Source organism: Conger conger, chromosome 4 (genome assembly GCF_963514075.1).
Source record: "Conger conger chromosome 4, fConCon1.1, whole genome shotgun sequence".
NCBI lineage: Eukaryota > Metazoa > Chordata > Actinopteri > Anguilliformes > Congridae > Conger > Conger conger.
Window position 1 is genome coordinate 41,755,772 of NC_083763.1, and position 15,429 is coordinate 41,771,200.

General features: G+C 39.4%; 1 protein-coding gene across 8 annotated transcripts; it reads right to left on the minus strand.

The window, feature by feature from the left end:
• Positions 1–1,843: 1,843 nt before the first annotated feature.
• LOC133126515 (kynurenine--oxoglutarate transaminase 3-like) lies at positions 1,844–13,520 on the minus strand. 8 transcript variants are annotated; one of them, XM_061238812.1, is made up of 15 exons: positions 12,892–12,909; positions 11,861–11,967; positions 11,582–11,646; positions 11,329–11,473; positions 10,757–10,906; positions 10,472–10,558; positions 10,244–10,369; positions 9,682–9,802; positions 9,496–9,572; positions 8,644–8,733; positions 7,302–7,488; positions 5,556–5,629; positions 3,402–3,488; positions 3,225–3,290; positions 1,844–2,188 (listed from the first exon to the last, which is right to left on the minus strand). In XM_061238812.1, the coding sequence occupies exons 2-15, from the start codon at positions 11,957–11,959 to the stop codon at positions 2,129–2,131; spliced, it is 1,434 nt and encodes a 477-aa protein (XP_061094796.1). In that variant the 5' UTR covers positions 11,960–11,967; positions 12,892–12,909; the 3' UTR covers positions 1,844–2,128. The 8 variants fall into 8 exon arrangements, with proteins under 8 accessions (XP_061094796.1, XP_061094797.1, XP_061094800.1 ...); XM_061238813.1 differs by lacking the exons at positions 11,861–11,967; positions 12,892–12,909 and adding an exon at positions 13,437–13,520; XM_061238816.1 differs by lacking the exons at positions 11,861–11,967; positions 12,892–12,909 and adding an exon at positions 13,341–13,426.
• Between the last annotated feature and the right edge of the window lie 1,909 nt (positions 13,521–15,429).

Consider the following 15,429-nt stretch of genomic DNA (forward strand, 5'->3'; position numbering starts at 1 on the left):
AGGTTTAAGAATTTGTCGATTTAATTGATTAAATCCAATCAGTATATGTTGGTTAAGTGAAATATACTGAACCTGATCAAAGAGACTTAATTCTCTGGATAAAAGCATTTCAACATTTATTTGGAATGGTAAATCACATAGAATTAAAAGAAATTACCCAAAAAAAAGCTTGCTGGCCTGGCCTTACCAAACTTTATGAAATATTGTCATATTCACTAAATGTTGTACTGGACTGAAGAATGCCTACCTGGAGATTGTGATGCTTGGGTTCAAATGTCTGTCAAATGAGTGTGCATGTAGCCCGCTTCACTTTTGTATTGTGTGCCCCACCTCTCCCTTCTCCTCAAAGCCAATTCCTCAGTAGTTTTTCATTCAATCAGAATCAGGTCACAATTTAGAAGGCATTTCCAAGCACAACTTGGTTCAACTAAAAATTATCTTAAGAGTACATTTGACGAGGGCAAGGTTGGAAAAGATGTTTCCAAATGCTGACCCCTCGTGCTAAATGGTAAATGGTTGGCATTTATATAGCACCTTTATCCAAAGCGCTGTACACTGTGCTCTCACTGCAAAACCATCAGACCATTTGGTCCTGCCCTTGTGTACAAACATTTTTAATGCCTATAACAAGGGATTTACAATCCAAATTGCCCCATATCCCATATACACCATATCTGCTTTCACTCCAGAAACCCGATCACTTAAAGGAAAGGCCAATGTTCTTATTGCATTCACCTCCTTACTTGCTAGACGGGTCATTATTCTCCTCTGGAAAGAACACACAACACCTACCTTCACAGGATGGATTAGAGCATTTTTTTTAAGCTTGGGAAAAGCAGATATGTCCTGAAAGGGTCAATACAGAACTAAGCATACAAACCCCACTAAATGAAGAAGACTGTAGTAGTGGATTCTGTAACCTTTCCCCCTTTTTATTTATGTGGGCACACCTGGTCAAAAAGCCTTTGAAAATTGATATCAGAAACACACCTGAACTGTAAATGTGACATGAGTTAAAAAGCAAGATTGCTTTTTATTTAAATTTTTACGGTTTATAAATGATTTTAAAAAAGGCAACGGGCCCTGTGAAAAAGTTTGGGAACCCTTTTGGAATATACTTTTTAAAAAGATGATTACGAAGGCTCAGATAGTGTAAATCTCTATCCATATCTATCCATTTAAACCACTGATTCCTTTTTTTTTCTTGGGAATGTATGCAAAAGAGAAAAAAGCCGATTCATCAGAACTGCAGTTAGCAAATGTATAATGTTCTTCTTAGCATTACGACCAAAGTATTTAGTCAATCTGGTAAGTGACACCTCATTCTGTAGCTCTAAATCTGTACTTTAGTATCAAATTTTAAAAATGCTAATTTAGCAAATATGCCCCTCAAACATGCATTCGGTCACATTAGGCCACTCCACACACTCAAGTCTTCAGAGATATTCTCAGAGCAGACTGCCTGAATGCTCTGCATTGGTCTCTCCCTTGTGTAATAAACCGAAATTCTTTGAGAAGAAGTTGTGTGTTCTTCATTGTCCTGCATTTGAGAACGCCAACATATCCTAACAGCACCTAAATAGATTAAATGTCTGATTTACCATACATATTTAATTCATCAGTACAAAGTCCCCAACACAGCATTAAAAGTGCCTGCTTTACTGATCGCTGTTGTATTAGTGTTACTGTATGTTCAGTAACTGTGTACTGCATTTGTTGCCATGCATGGTATAATGTTCATGACAAGGCACAGTGGTGTACAGCATAACCAAAGACATGCAATCCTCCATTCCTGCCTCCATGTCAAAAGTGCCAAACCTGTCCCAACAACAGTGTTTTCAAATGGATTTTTAAAGCATTTGCCATTTTATTTTTTGAGCACACATTATTTCACTTTTCATACATTTTTTTATTCAAGTTATTGCTTGATGCCACACAAGGGTGCCACAAATCAAAGAAAGGGCATAAGCCCATTGAATATAGTAACAGTCTTCATACTGAAATTATAAACCTACAGTAGCTTCTTTTTTGCACTACACACTGCAACACGCATCAGAGAATATGCTCAATGTCCCTACTAAGCAGATGCAACCTTGGAAGCAGGGACAGTGTTGCACTTATTACCGCTTTAGGAGTCTTTGTTCCAGTTACGCAGTATGACCTCTGCTGCATCCAAAGTGCTGTCTTGCTGCAGAAAGAAAGCAAAATGTCAGTGCAATCACAAATGGATCACAACCTCAATTCCCACAACATCAGTGTACTTATGATTTACACACTTTAGAATAAAGATGTAAAGAGAAGTAGTTCACTTGATAAATGTATTTTGTCATGAACATTGTGAATGTGGTGACATGTTTAAATAATTTAGATCATATAACATTATATTTATATTATACATTACATAATTTAAATACATTGTACAATGTGTCCATACAATAAATATGCCCCAATTATTGGCATGACCAAGGCCATACAATATCCTGAGATTGTAACAATACAGTATCCTGCTAGTCCATAGCTGGATTTTTAGAAACCAGAGGTCATTAGGCATTTACAATATATGTAAATGCCTAATGCCTAATGAAGGCATTTACAATAGAGGTATTAAATGGTGCAATGAATGCATTTAATGAGTGCTGAGTGAAGCAAAGCATGTTTTCATGGCAGGTTGAAAGAGAGTGAGACAATTTGGTCAAGTGCTCTCATCTAGACCTTGTATAGGATCCAGATCCAGTCCCCAAAGCGTCATAGGCATGTAGGCAGAACCTTACGAGGGGGGAAAGCAACCTGCACCTGCCATTGTTCTGAATGGGGAACTATCGTAGATTATTTCTAATGTTATATTTTAATGAATGATAATGTCAGCAAATTGCATTCAATCATCATATTTAACCCTTTCGCAAGCAAGTTTTTCCCTGCGTTCAGCAGCTGTTACTCTTACATCACACTAGCCTTTATATGGCAGAAGTTGCCCTCGATATGAGTGCTGACAATTATTGTAAATATAGTATTGCAATATAGTAATGATACTATACTGAATGTAATAATAATAATAATAATAACTATAATCCTATAGAAACTCTTGCGGACTGTATTTATTTCTCAGCTTCCTAGCAGAGAACCAGTATTCTGCAAAAATGTCCTGGTACTTTGTTGAATTAATTATGCCATTGACCTTAAATAGTGCCCCCTGGACCACAGGCAGCAAAACATCAATGACCCACCTCCATATTTGACAGTAGGTATGAGGTGCTTCTCCGTGTGTGCATTCCTATTTTGCTGCCAAATGGCTGTTGCACGCAGAAAAAAAAAAAAAACGAAAAAAATAAACACCTCACGCTGTGCGGCCATTGGAATTATTTTAGAACTTGCGTACGAAAGGAGACACAAAATCAAGTTACCTTTATGAAGCAAAACCGGATGTACTTCTCAAATTCCTTCTTTGAATCATCCCCGCAGAATGCTGACACTGGAATAGCTGCTAGTTTCTAGAAAATAAATAAATTGTTAAGGTGTGTGTCACACGCCTTTGTCACATTGTGTTGTAAACATACACTCAATGAGCGCTTTATTATGTATTTATTAGACCTATTTTTTTAGACTCAAGTCTTCGGCTGCAGTAGCCTACCCAGGTTTGATACATCGTGTGTTCAGAGGTGCTCTGCATGGTTATTTGCATTACAGTCACATTCTTGTCAGCTTCAACCAATCTGACATTTGGTCTGAAAAACAGCTGAAAGTCTGATGTCTGCATGCTTTTATGCATTTAGTTGCTGCCACAGGATTGGCTGATTACATTTTGCCTTAATAAGCTGGTGTACAGGTCTACCTAATAAAGTGCTCATTGAGTGTATATACAGATACAGTGCATCCGGAAAATATTCACAGCACTTCACTTTTCCCACATTTTATTGTTACAGCCTTATTCCAAAATGGAATAAATTCATTTTTGTCCTCAAAATTCTACACACAACACCCCATAATGACAACATGAAAGAAGTTTTTTTTTTTTGCTAATTTATTAAAAATAAAAAACTAAGAAATCACATGTGTATAAGTATTCACAGCCTTTGCCATGAAGCTCAAAATTGAGCTTAGGTGCATCCTGTTTCCACAGAGATGTTTCTACAGCTTAACTGGAGTCCACCTGTGGTAAATTCAGTTGATTGGACATGATTTGGAAAGGCACACACCTGTCTATATAAGGTCCCACAGTTGACAGTGCATGTCGGAGCACAAACCAAGCATGAAGTCAAAGGAATTGTCTGTAGACCTCCGAGACAGGATTGTATTGAGGCACAAATCTGGGGAAGGGTACAGAAAAATTTCTGCTGCTTTGAAGGTCCCAAATGAGCACAGTGGCCTCCATCATCCGTAAATGGAAGAAGTTCGGAACCACCAGGACTCTTCCTAGAGCTGGCCACCCGTCTAAACTGAGCAATCGGGGGAGAAGGGCCTTAGTCAGGGAGGTGACCAAGAAACCGATGGTCACTCCATCAGAGCTCCAGCGTTCCTCTGTGGAGAGAGGAGAACCTTCAAGAAGGACAACCATCTCTGCAGCAATCCACCAATCAGGCCTGTATGGTAGAGTGGCCAGACGAAAGCCACTCCTTAGTAAAAGGCACATGGCAGTTTGCCAAAAGGCACCTGAAGGATTCTCAGACCATGACAAACAAAATTCTCTGGTCTGATGAGACAAAGATTGAACTATTTGGCGTGAATGCCAGGCGTCATGTTTGGAGGAAACCAGGCACCGCTCATCACCTGGCCAATACCATCCCTACAGTAAAGCATGGTGGTGGCAGCATCATGCTGTGGGGATGTTTTTCAGCGGCAGGAACTGGGAGACTAGTCAGGATTGAGGGAAAGATGAATGCAGCAATGTACAGAGACATCCTGAATGAAAACCTGCTCCAGAGCGCTCTTGACCTCGGACTGGGGCGACGGTTCATCTTTCAGCAGGACAACGACCCTAAGCACACAGCCAAGATATCAAAGGAGTGGCTTCAGGACAACTCTGTGAATGTCCTTGAGTGGCCCAGCCAGAGCCCAGACTTGAATCCGATTGAACATCTCTGGAGAGATCTGAAAATGGCTGTGCACCGACGCTCCCCATCCAACCTGATGGAGCTTGAGAGGTGCTGCAAAGAGGAATGGGCGAAACTGCCCAAAGATAGGTGTGCCAAGCTTGTGGCATCATATTCAAAAAGACTTGAGGCTGTAATTGCTGCCAAAGGTGCATCAACGAAGTATTGAGCAAAGGCTGTGAATACTTATGTACATGTGATTTCTTAGTTTTTTATTTTGAATAAATTAGCAAAAAAAAAAAAAAAAACTTCTTTCATGTTGTCATTATGGGGTGTTGTGTGTAGAATTTTGAGGAAAAAAATGAATTTATTCCATTTTGGAATAAGGCTGTAACATAACAAAATGTGGGAAAAGTGAAGCGCTGTGAATACTTTCCGGATGCACTGTACATGAATAGGTGTAACCATATTAAGTTCTTATCCTCATAATAGTGCCATTGGTCATTAGAAACAAGAGACATTGTGCACCTTTTCCTTGATCATCCATTTCACAAACTTGTAGTCATACGCATCATCATCTCCCATTTGTGACAGGTCTGCGTCTGCAAAAAAATGAGTGATTATCAGTATAAATGTTTCATACGGCTTGAAAACTCAAAATCTTTGAGCTGCCCCCATTTTTGATCATGCGCTACCCCTTCTCAGCCAAATGACAGAAATAAAAGGGAAACTGCAGTCACTTTCCGAACGTGCAAACTTCTTGAACATCCAGAAGATGACTGGAAATCTGGTGGTGTAAGCATAATTTTACAGAATAGCACCAGTATTGGCATACAATTATAATTATTAGATGGGGGGGGGGGGGGGGGGGGGGGGGGGTTTAAGGGGAAAAAAAACATCAAATTTTTATTTCTTTTTGTTTCTCCTCACTTGCCTCCCTCCCACATCATTTCCTTTTAAAGTCAACTGTAGGCTAACTGTAGGCATAACCCATCAATCTACACTCAATGACCCATAATTACATAATGAAAACATGTTTTTAGAAATTTTGGCACATTTCTTAAATCAAAACCTGAAATCTCTCATTTATACAGAAGTATTCAGACCCTTAATTCATTACTTTGTAGAAGCCCCTTTGGCTGCAATTACAGCTTCAAGTCTCTTTGGGTAAGTCTCTACAAGCTTTGCACACCTGGATTTGGGCAATTTATCCCATTCTTCCTGGCTGATCTCTCAAGCTCCGTCAGACTGAATGGGAAAGGTCAGTGAACTGCCATCATCAGGTGTCTCCACATATGTTCTATAGGGTTTAAGTCTGGGCTTTGGCTGGGCCACTGAAGAACAGTCAGAGACGTGTCCCGAAACCACTCCAGCAATGTCTTGGCTATATGCTTCGGGTGATTGTCGTGTTGAAAGGTGAACCGTTGCCCCAGTCTGAGGTCGTGTGCACTCTGGAGCAGGTTTTCTTCATGGCCCCCTCTGTAATTTGGCAGCATTCATCCTTCCCTCAATTCTGACCAGCCTACCTGTCCCTGCCACTGAGAAGCAACCCCAGAGCAAGATGCACCGTAGGGATGGCATTAGCCAGGTGATGAGCAGTGCCTGGTGGTGCCAGACATAATGCTCAGAGTTCTGTCCAAATAGTTACATTTTCATCTCATCAGACCAGAGAATCTTTTGCCTCATTTAAATGCCATTTGGCAAACTCCAAGCAGGCTGTCATATGCATTTTACTCTAGAGATGCAGTGTGAATTGCAGGACCTTATATACATACGTGTGTGCCTTTGAACATTGTAAACTATGTTCAATCAATTGAATTTGCCACATGTAGACTCCAATCAAGTTCTAGACACATCTCAAATATAATCAAAGCAAACAGGATGCACCGAACCACAATTTAGAGTGACACAGCAAAGGGTCTGAATACTTATGTAAACAAGAAATTTCAGTTTTTGATTTTTTAAATAAATTTGTATTAGAGCACTTCCTCTTTTGTAGCCTTCAACGGATGTAGAATACCCATGTTGACCTTAATCCTTCAATCTAAAACTGCCAAACTGAAATATTGGTCTGCAATAAAGCAACAACTGTGCTTTACTTATGAACATATGAAGGTTTTACCTTTTTAAATCACTAGCATAGTTTAGCAAGCTCAGCAGTCAGTAAAATTAACTCACCAAACTGTCTGAGGATGAAAAGTGCATTTACTGGCAAGTCATAATTTAGGATGCTTTGATAGAGTCTTCCATGACCTAAAGATCTAGAAAACTCACTGAGAGCGGTCACGTCTGTGATTATGAAGTAGCCTCCCTCGGGAATGACAGGGGACATGCCGGCAGACTGGAGGATGGTGGCCAACCGGTCCCTCTTCTCCTCCAGCTCCACAGCCAGTGAGGAGAGGTAGCAGTCCTTGCTGCCCATTAGGCTATATTCCCGGAGGAATCCTTGAGCTACAGCCTCCTGCACAGCAGACACAACATTCCCTTTGTTATGGGACAGCGACAAACTTCCTTTGCCTTGTCACCTCTCACAACAGACTGAGTCACAAAGGTCTGCACAACTGTAAATACACCGTACTTTTACAGTAAATTTAGAAGACGCTCTTATCCAGAGCGACGTACAATAAAGTGCAAATCAGAACCAGGGATAAGTGCGTTGAAGACCCCAGAGGAAAGTACAGTTCCAAGTCCTAAAGTGGAAGATACACTAGATCTGAAGGGATTAGAGAGGCTATTCAAAAGGCATTAAAGTCATAACCTTTGGGATCTTAAAAGCCAGTGCAAAGTACTGAACAAATGATTCTCCTAGTTAGGGAATAATAGTCTCATATGGCAATTTTATAGAAACTGCCGAGGCTATGCTGGAAAAAGATACAGGAATGAGGTCTGAATGAGAATTTAGCCTGAAGGTTTCACATCATTGCTTCAAACTTACTCTATGCAAGGTGCCCATTTTGACATCAGAATTCTTCTTGCAACATTTAAATCTGGGGATTATTTTAAAAATCTGTTCAGAACATCATTAAGAAGAAAGAGAGAAACTGAAGACTTTCCACCATAATGGAAGAAAGCCCACCTCACCAAAAAAGGTGCAAAAGCTCTATTGCCCCCTATATACAGTATGTTTCACATTTTTCAGTAGCCAGATAGGGGTGTTAGCAGTGGGGAGACAAACTGTTCTGTTGACATAATTTTAGCCAAAAACATTTTTAAATACATGTCTAAAAGTATTCGGCCAAACAGAGACCATTTAGCGGACAGCTGCCACTGAACTCCTTGTATATATCCTTGACAACCACTACATGGGTTATATCACTGCACCGTGAATCAATGAAATATAAAAGCAATAATTTAAGGCAATGATATTATTAGTCGCTTGAGGTCTAATCTGCCCATTGGCCGAAAGGGATTTAAGCCACATTATGTCAGAAACAGCATGCCAAGAAACAACTATGCATCAAATGAAAGACTGAGGTGAATCAATAGGTTTGAAAAGAAAACCAGCACACACTTTGGTACCCCAGGAAGTTCCAGAACCACGTCTTAGACACTCATGGTAGGGAGAGTAGTGTTATACAATGGAGTCAACTCCTGCAATGAACTGTAATGGGTTTACCTGTAAAGGGGTAGGACAGGTATACAATGTATTTTGCATTACTGTCTGAAGATGTTTGACCAAGTGTTCAGGGCCAATGGACCAGCCAAGCTTAAAAAAAAGGGGAAAGATATGTTAATGTCGTTTTGTTGGGTACAATGTGGGCAGTGGATAGTATGCATATAGAACCAAGACAAAAGTGTATATTTCACAAAGAACCATGGTAAAATGGGTACATTATACATAAAGAACCAAGATACAATGTGTTTATTATACATAAAGGACCAAGGAACTCAAATACGCAATGGGCTATACCTACCATAAAGTAGTTACTTTTCTAGGAAATTGTGGCAAATACGCAGGTGAACTGAGCTTCTATTTGAAATGATAAAAACATGCTAAGAAACAGCAGTAACAATTCAATATTTTTCTACATACTGCAAGTAGGCCCATTAAACCTCACAGTTAGTTTCATTTTGATAGGAAACTTTAGACCTAATTACTTGGCTGAATATGCCATATTTTTGGTCATTTTATGGCATTGTATAATTCTGTAAATAAATGATCAATTTGACTTAATTTTCCTTGTGCCTGTTCTTAAACAAAATATATATTCGTCTTAGATGTTTGGAAATCATACATCATACAAGTGGTGCTTTTGTGGTAAGCCATCAAATATTGGAAAGAATTGCCAAGTGGTACAATATAGCATTTATGAGCGACCATAAGTTCTGAGCAGTATTATGAGAAGTTCATAATCTGAAACTACAGAAAAATGTTGTAAGACTCCATGTTTTCAGGTTTTTCCTCTGCTTTAATACCAAAGATATGGTGCTCCAAAATCGACAAACCCAAATTTCCACTAGCTCTCACCTTCCATCCAGTCACACTGAAGGTCTTCCCAGCACTGCCTATAGTGATGGTTCTCTCCCACATACCAGGGAAAGTAGCTGTGAGAGAGACAGTTGAACTTCAGGTCACAGTAACATGACAATTCCCATCACTGCAACAAACTGCATTTTCTGCACATCTTTAATACACCTAGATAGATAGCTGTACCTATTTTGACGTGCTCGTGGCCTTTGTATACAATCCATTCGTAAACCTCATCACTGAAGCAGAGTGTGTCGTACTTCGTGCACAAGTCAGCAATCACCTGCAGCTCCTCTCTGGTGAAAACCTGTTGGGGACAGGCAATTCTAAAAAAAAGACTTTGTGGCAATCAACATTTCATTTAAGCGAGCAATATCTGAAGGCAATTATACAAACTGTAAGTCAATAGAAGACTGCCTTATCCCTGCAAAAAGACAATCAATGCATTCCCTTTTTTGTTGGAGGGATATTGGGGGACCCTAATTTCTGAATAAAAGTATTATAAATCTCTCGTGCTTGAACCACGAAACCATTTAAAACTCAAGTATTTTTTCATGAAATGCAAACATGCACACACACACCGAAGGTCAGGCCAGGCTCATAAGCATAATGTCACATGGTTTACAAGACTAACAAGACTAACAGAAACAGGCACACTCACAAGACACTGCATTACCATCAAGCTAGTATGAACCCCGAAACACATAAAGCCTAACAATTATTCTCTGGTGAGAGGCAGAACACTGACCTTCCCAACAGGATTGTTGGGCGTGTTGATAATTATGGCCTTGGTTTTTGAGTTAAATTTACTCGCTAGCTCATCTGGATCCAGAACCCAGTCAGCACTTGTGAGGCTTGCCTTGTTTTCAGACTTCTGAAAAAGGCAAATGGAAACCAACGTGATGGTTTCATCTTCATGAGCTGTATTTTCATGTCAAGTGAATACAAATTCTACAAAATATTTGGTCAAACTTACAGGCCTTAAGGGAATTAAAACGGGCTTAGCTCCTGCCATTCGGACCATGGGTACATAGCAATCATAGAAAGGCTCAATAATTATAACCTTGAACAGACAGAAAGTGATAAAATTAGTTGTGCTTTTTGCTTGCATACTTAGTTTTCATTACGCTCCCATTGAAATGTTCGGTATAGCTAATGTAAATTCTGAGCAATTGAAAAACTATTTTTCTAAGTGAGCTATACACTGAAATCACACTTCTAGCCTACAAAAAAGAATGAAAATGGAGATGCAATCCCTTACCTCATCACCTGCTTCTACCAGGCCTTGCATGGTACTGAATAGAGAACCATATGCTCCTACCGTTACCAAAATCTCTTTGAATGGGTCGATGCATCTGTCATATACTTTCCCATACACTTGTGACAGAGCCTTGACTAGAGATGGATGCCCCTGTTTTGAAGAAGAAAAAAAGCAATGAGCACATGCCCATCATTTTTCAACTTGGTTAAAATCAAGACAATATTTCTGCTTCCTTGTCTTAATGTCCTTTAATAATTTGGATCAACGATGCACCACACCATGATTCTACACAAAATCCAAAAAAAGCCAAATTGAAGATTGAATAAGATGGTGAGTTCCTCTCTGGTGGAGTGGACAAGCACTCCACAAGAGCTTCACAAAACAAAACAAAACAACTTGCACAATAGTACACCTGCCACACACACAATTTGCAATCCACTGCATTGCATTTGCTCCAGTTCAGGCTGAATGTCATAATTGTTCTTATTTTTAAGATTATTTATTATTGTTTATTATTGTCCTAAAACTGTTGTGGCCCAAGTGCATACAGTAGAACAAATAAAATCAATTACAAATCCTCTTGTGTACTGGTTCAGCCTGTCCACTCTTGCAGCCTCTACCAAGCCTTCCTTGATGTATGCTGGAGGAGGGATATCTGGGTATCCTTGGCCCAGATTGACAATGGAAGGGTCTGCTGCCACAGAGGTAAAAGCCACCCTGAGGACAGACACACAGGAATTATGTTTGATGAGGGACTAGCTGAGAACAGATCAGTAGGTTTATTAACTTTCTATTTTAAGTTATTATTTAATGGCATCTACTCACCAAACATTCTTATCCAGTCCCTCTATTCTCTTGGAATATGTATGCCTGAAAGACGCCATTTCATGCTGGAAGGAAATGAATTAATTTAAATTAATGGAAGAGTTGATTTAATGTGAATGTGTAGAGAAAAAAAACTATTTGGACATCAATGAAATCACTTGTTTAGGTACTGCGAACTGTTTAGGTTACAACACAAAGACAGAAGTAGGCTACACCCACATTGCAAAAGTTAGTGAAAATACAATTCACAATAAACACAAAAACATAACTATAACTCACGGGTGTGGTTGAAAGACGGAATGCTCTCATTGAATGAAAATTAAGGACACGACATGCTGCTGACTTGCCGCACCTTAAAGTTTGATGTGCGATGATCATTTCTACAACTGAAAACACGTAATTCACTAGTAGATTAGCCTATACCTGCGGCAGAATTTACAGCGCAAAGCAACGGCATTCAACACCACAAATTAGAGGCACAATGTGTTGCAACAAATGCGAAACACAAATTCAGCGATTAATCTTTCCATTTAAATCCTTGTATGTAGCATAGCCTATAAACACGCATCTTATTTAAAATAGTCGCGATTAGCTAATCAAAACGTCCACGGCCGTGTTATGTTCATTGCACAGAATTCAGCATTTCACCTCTAAAATAAATTTGTTAGCTACCTAGCTAGTTAAACTAGCTTGGCAAGAGTAGGCAAACTGTCAGTGCAACCTCCTGAAATGACGTTTTACCGTGTTCACAAATATGGTCTATCAAATGGAGCTTGCCGAAAACCTTTAATCGCCTACAATTCTAGCGAGATTCCACTAATAGAAATCGTATACGTCTCGCTTCAATGCTGAATATCATTTTGCAAATAGCGGTGCCAGGATCAGCTTCACAATTTACGTTGCATGCGAACCGCAAATGTAAATCTATTCTGTAGTTTGGGACAGTAAGATTCTACAGCAAGTGTTGCCACTGAACTGTGTCATTGATTTGTTAAATTATTTGACGTTTCGTTCCAGAGCTATTGAAATTGAAGCCGGAATCCGAATATCCCATCATAAAAGTAGCAATTGGTCTACAGTAGCCTACATTTCGTTGTTTTAGGCTAAACAAAAATTGCGAAAGTGTCTTCAACCATCGCTTAGCCTAGGCTATTTACGATTGGTTAGTTGGAGTGACACCCAATGACATTTTCGGTGCCATTGACCGTAATCGAATGCTTTAATTTATATCGTTCGAATGTCCAAGTGCCGTTAAAAAGCTAATTGTATGGGTTTGTGCAATTAGTTTATGCTAGCTACATCATACTAACCTCATACGGGGATCAGTAAATGCGTAGAACACACTAGCACTTAGTTCTTGTAAGTTTGAACACTACTGTGAAGTAAAAAGAGTGGACAAATTACGTTTTCTGTGAGAAATGTATCGGCGAGCTCACGTACACACACAGCGGTCTACATTCTCCACTTTGCCCTCCCTAATAAAACTACGGCAACTTCCTCTGCAATTTGCATGGCGATGCAATCAGTTTTTAAAGCCTATGTTTATAAGCACTTTGTGTACTCTTGTAACACATATGCATATGTTGCTTTTAAACTTTCTTTCTTGAGCAAATAAAAAAAAGATGCCTATAAGCATGGCTACGACCATTTGATCTGCGTGTCAGATCAAACATGGCTGGCGTTGCGAAATATGTTTCTGTCTCTTGGGGAAATTGCCGAAATCAAATGGCGAAATAAATAAATCAGTAAATTAGCCTACCTCAGTATTAGAGTGGCTAGTTTTCAACCTCTCAACGCGAGATCATCATATTTTAGTCTTTGAATAATACCTAGTACAAGTAGGCAAAACACATACCTCTCCAATTTCGGTTTCATCAGGCGGTGGCACCGCCCCCATTTACATTTTTGTAATTTGGCAGACAATTTTCATCTTAAACGATTTACAACTGCATAGGTTCTGCCACAAGTTAAACGCATCAAATCCATAACTAGCAAAACACCAATGAACAGCTGTTCTAAACAAAAATAGTAATCGTAAGTGCATTTTCTTTTATTCAGGGTTAAGGTTAGACGAGAAATGTCGGAAGGGGGGCCTCATTCATTTTCAATCGTGGTGGGTGGCCTCTGCAACGCGTGTTGGGATTGCTGGCGTGCAGGGCTAGCTGGTGAAGTGGCAGGGGGCGATGGCCAAGGTTCATCTCCAAGCCAGATCAGATTTGATCTCTGATCTCTGATCTCTGATCTCTAACATTGTCCCCCTTTCATTAATCCCGTTGTCACGGAAGACGTTGGTAACAGAGCATGATGGCATATATCATACTAGCCCATATAGCCTACGGTATTTGCGATGTCTCCTGTGGCCTGTTTATTGTAGAGGTGCAAACCATACATTAGGCTTAATTTCACGTTACAGAAGGAAGAACGGCACTAAGGCTGACTGATCACTACAAACATTGACACATTAGCTAGTTATCCTAGCCTGAATTGCTAAGTTTCATTTTTAACTGAAGGGAAAAATACGGCACTAAAAAGGCCGACTGGCTAGCCTGTTCTGATCAATATAGGCCACGAACAGCAACATGTTGTTACACTGCACCGAACCACACGCTTCTTAAAATTATCCATGGCGGACAATAAACCAATACTACGTGATGTCCCTCCGATAATTGTAAACAAAGCGAGAATACAACCTAGCTGATATAAAGTTAACACACACACCTTTCCCCAGTCTCAGAGGACTCATTGGGAAATAATAGCCCAGACCACGTAGCTTGTGTTTTGTATTAGCTATTGTATTGTTGTACTCGGGGTATTCTAGCTGCCAACTGTGGTATGCTAGTTTGGAAGTTGATGTAGCTATTCTTCAAGGGTTCCTATTTGTATCTGTATGGTCACACTTCGTTGTACGTCGCTCTGGATAAGAGTGTCTGCTAAATGCCTTGTATTGTAATGTAATGTAATGTAGCTAAGCTACAAAATGCAGTGTGGGCTAAAGGACCTTGCTCATGGGCAGCTGTGCAGATGTTATTGTGGCTCCTGGGTCCCAGGCATGTACGTTAACCACTATGTTACAGGCTGCCCTGTTTTTATTATTATTATTGTTATTATTATTATTATTATTATTATTATTATTATTATTATATGCTAAATCTTAATTGTTTAAAAAGGCCAATGTTGTACATTGTATTACTCCATCATTGGGATCTAGTTCTTTTGTTCAAATGTTCTCAAAGCGAGCAGTAGATGGGGCTAAATACAAGGCATGGAGTGTTGGCTACCACAAAACAGTATCCTTCAGAGGCAACTTTAAAGGTACAATACATAAGATTTTTTATGTTAAAACATTCTTACAAGACCATTTTACAAACCCTTCCTACTGAAAAATTGAAAAAGGCTCACTGACATGTTGACTCACCCTCTGCCTGGATTTATAGTCTTTAAATTCTGGTTTCAAAATATACAGTTGACGGACTGACACTGTACCAAAGCATTGTATAGCTGTACAGAAATTCAATTGAAAATTGCTTATAATTTCCACAGCCAATGGGGGCATTCACAGAGAAGGGGGAAGGATAAACAGTGTTGTGGTTTGAGGGTGTTTGTTGCTGCAATTCCTATTGTACCTTTAAGATATTTAAATATTTAACACTTGCAACATGTTTGCTTTTGGCAGTTATTTTACAGAATTTGTTTTTGGATGTGAGTCAACAGTTTAGAATTGTTATATCATTCTTAAGTTATTTCCATTGACATTGAACTACCTATTCCGTAATTATTATAATAATTATAATAATATAATAATGTTTGTGGTTTTGGTATGGAGTGAACAAATATATGCCAGGCAGAAC

What these genes read in the sequence shown, in the direction of transcription:
- LOC133126515 (XM_061238812.1), bottom strand. Translation starts at nt 11,959, where the DNA reads ATGATCATCGCACATCAAACTTTAAGGTGCGGCAAGTCAGCAGCATGT. An exon ending in TGGTAGAAGCAGGTGATGAG is followed by an intron (nt 10,559 to 10,756) that starts GTAAGGGATTGC and finishes TGTCTGTTCAAG; the next exon opens with GTTATAATTATTGAGCCTTT. An exon ending in ACCTACTGTCAAATATGGAG is followed by an intron (nt 2,189 to 3,224) that starts GTGGGTCATTGA and finishes TTCTTTCTGCAG; the next exon opens with CAAGACAGCACTTTGGATGC.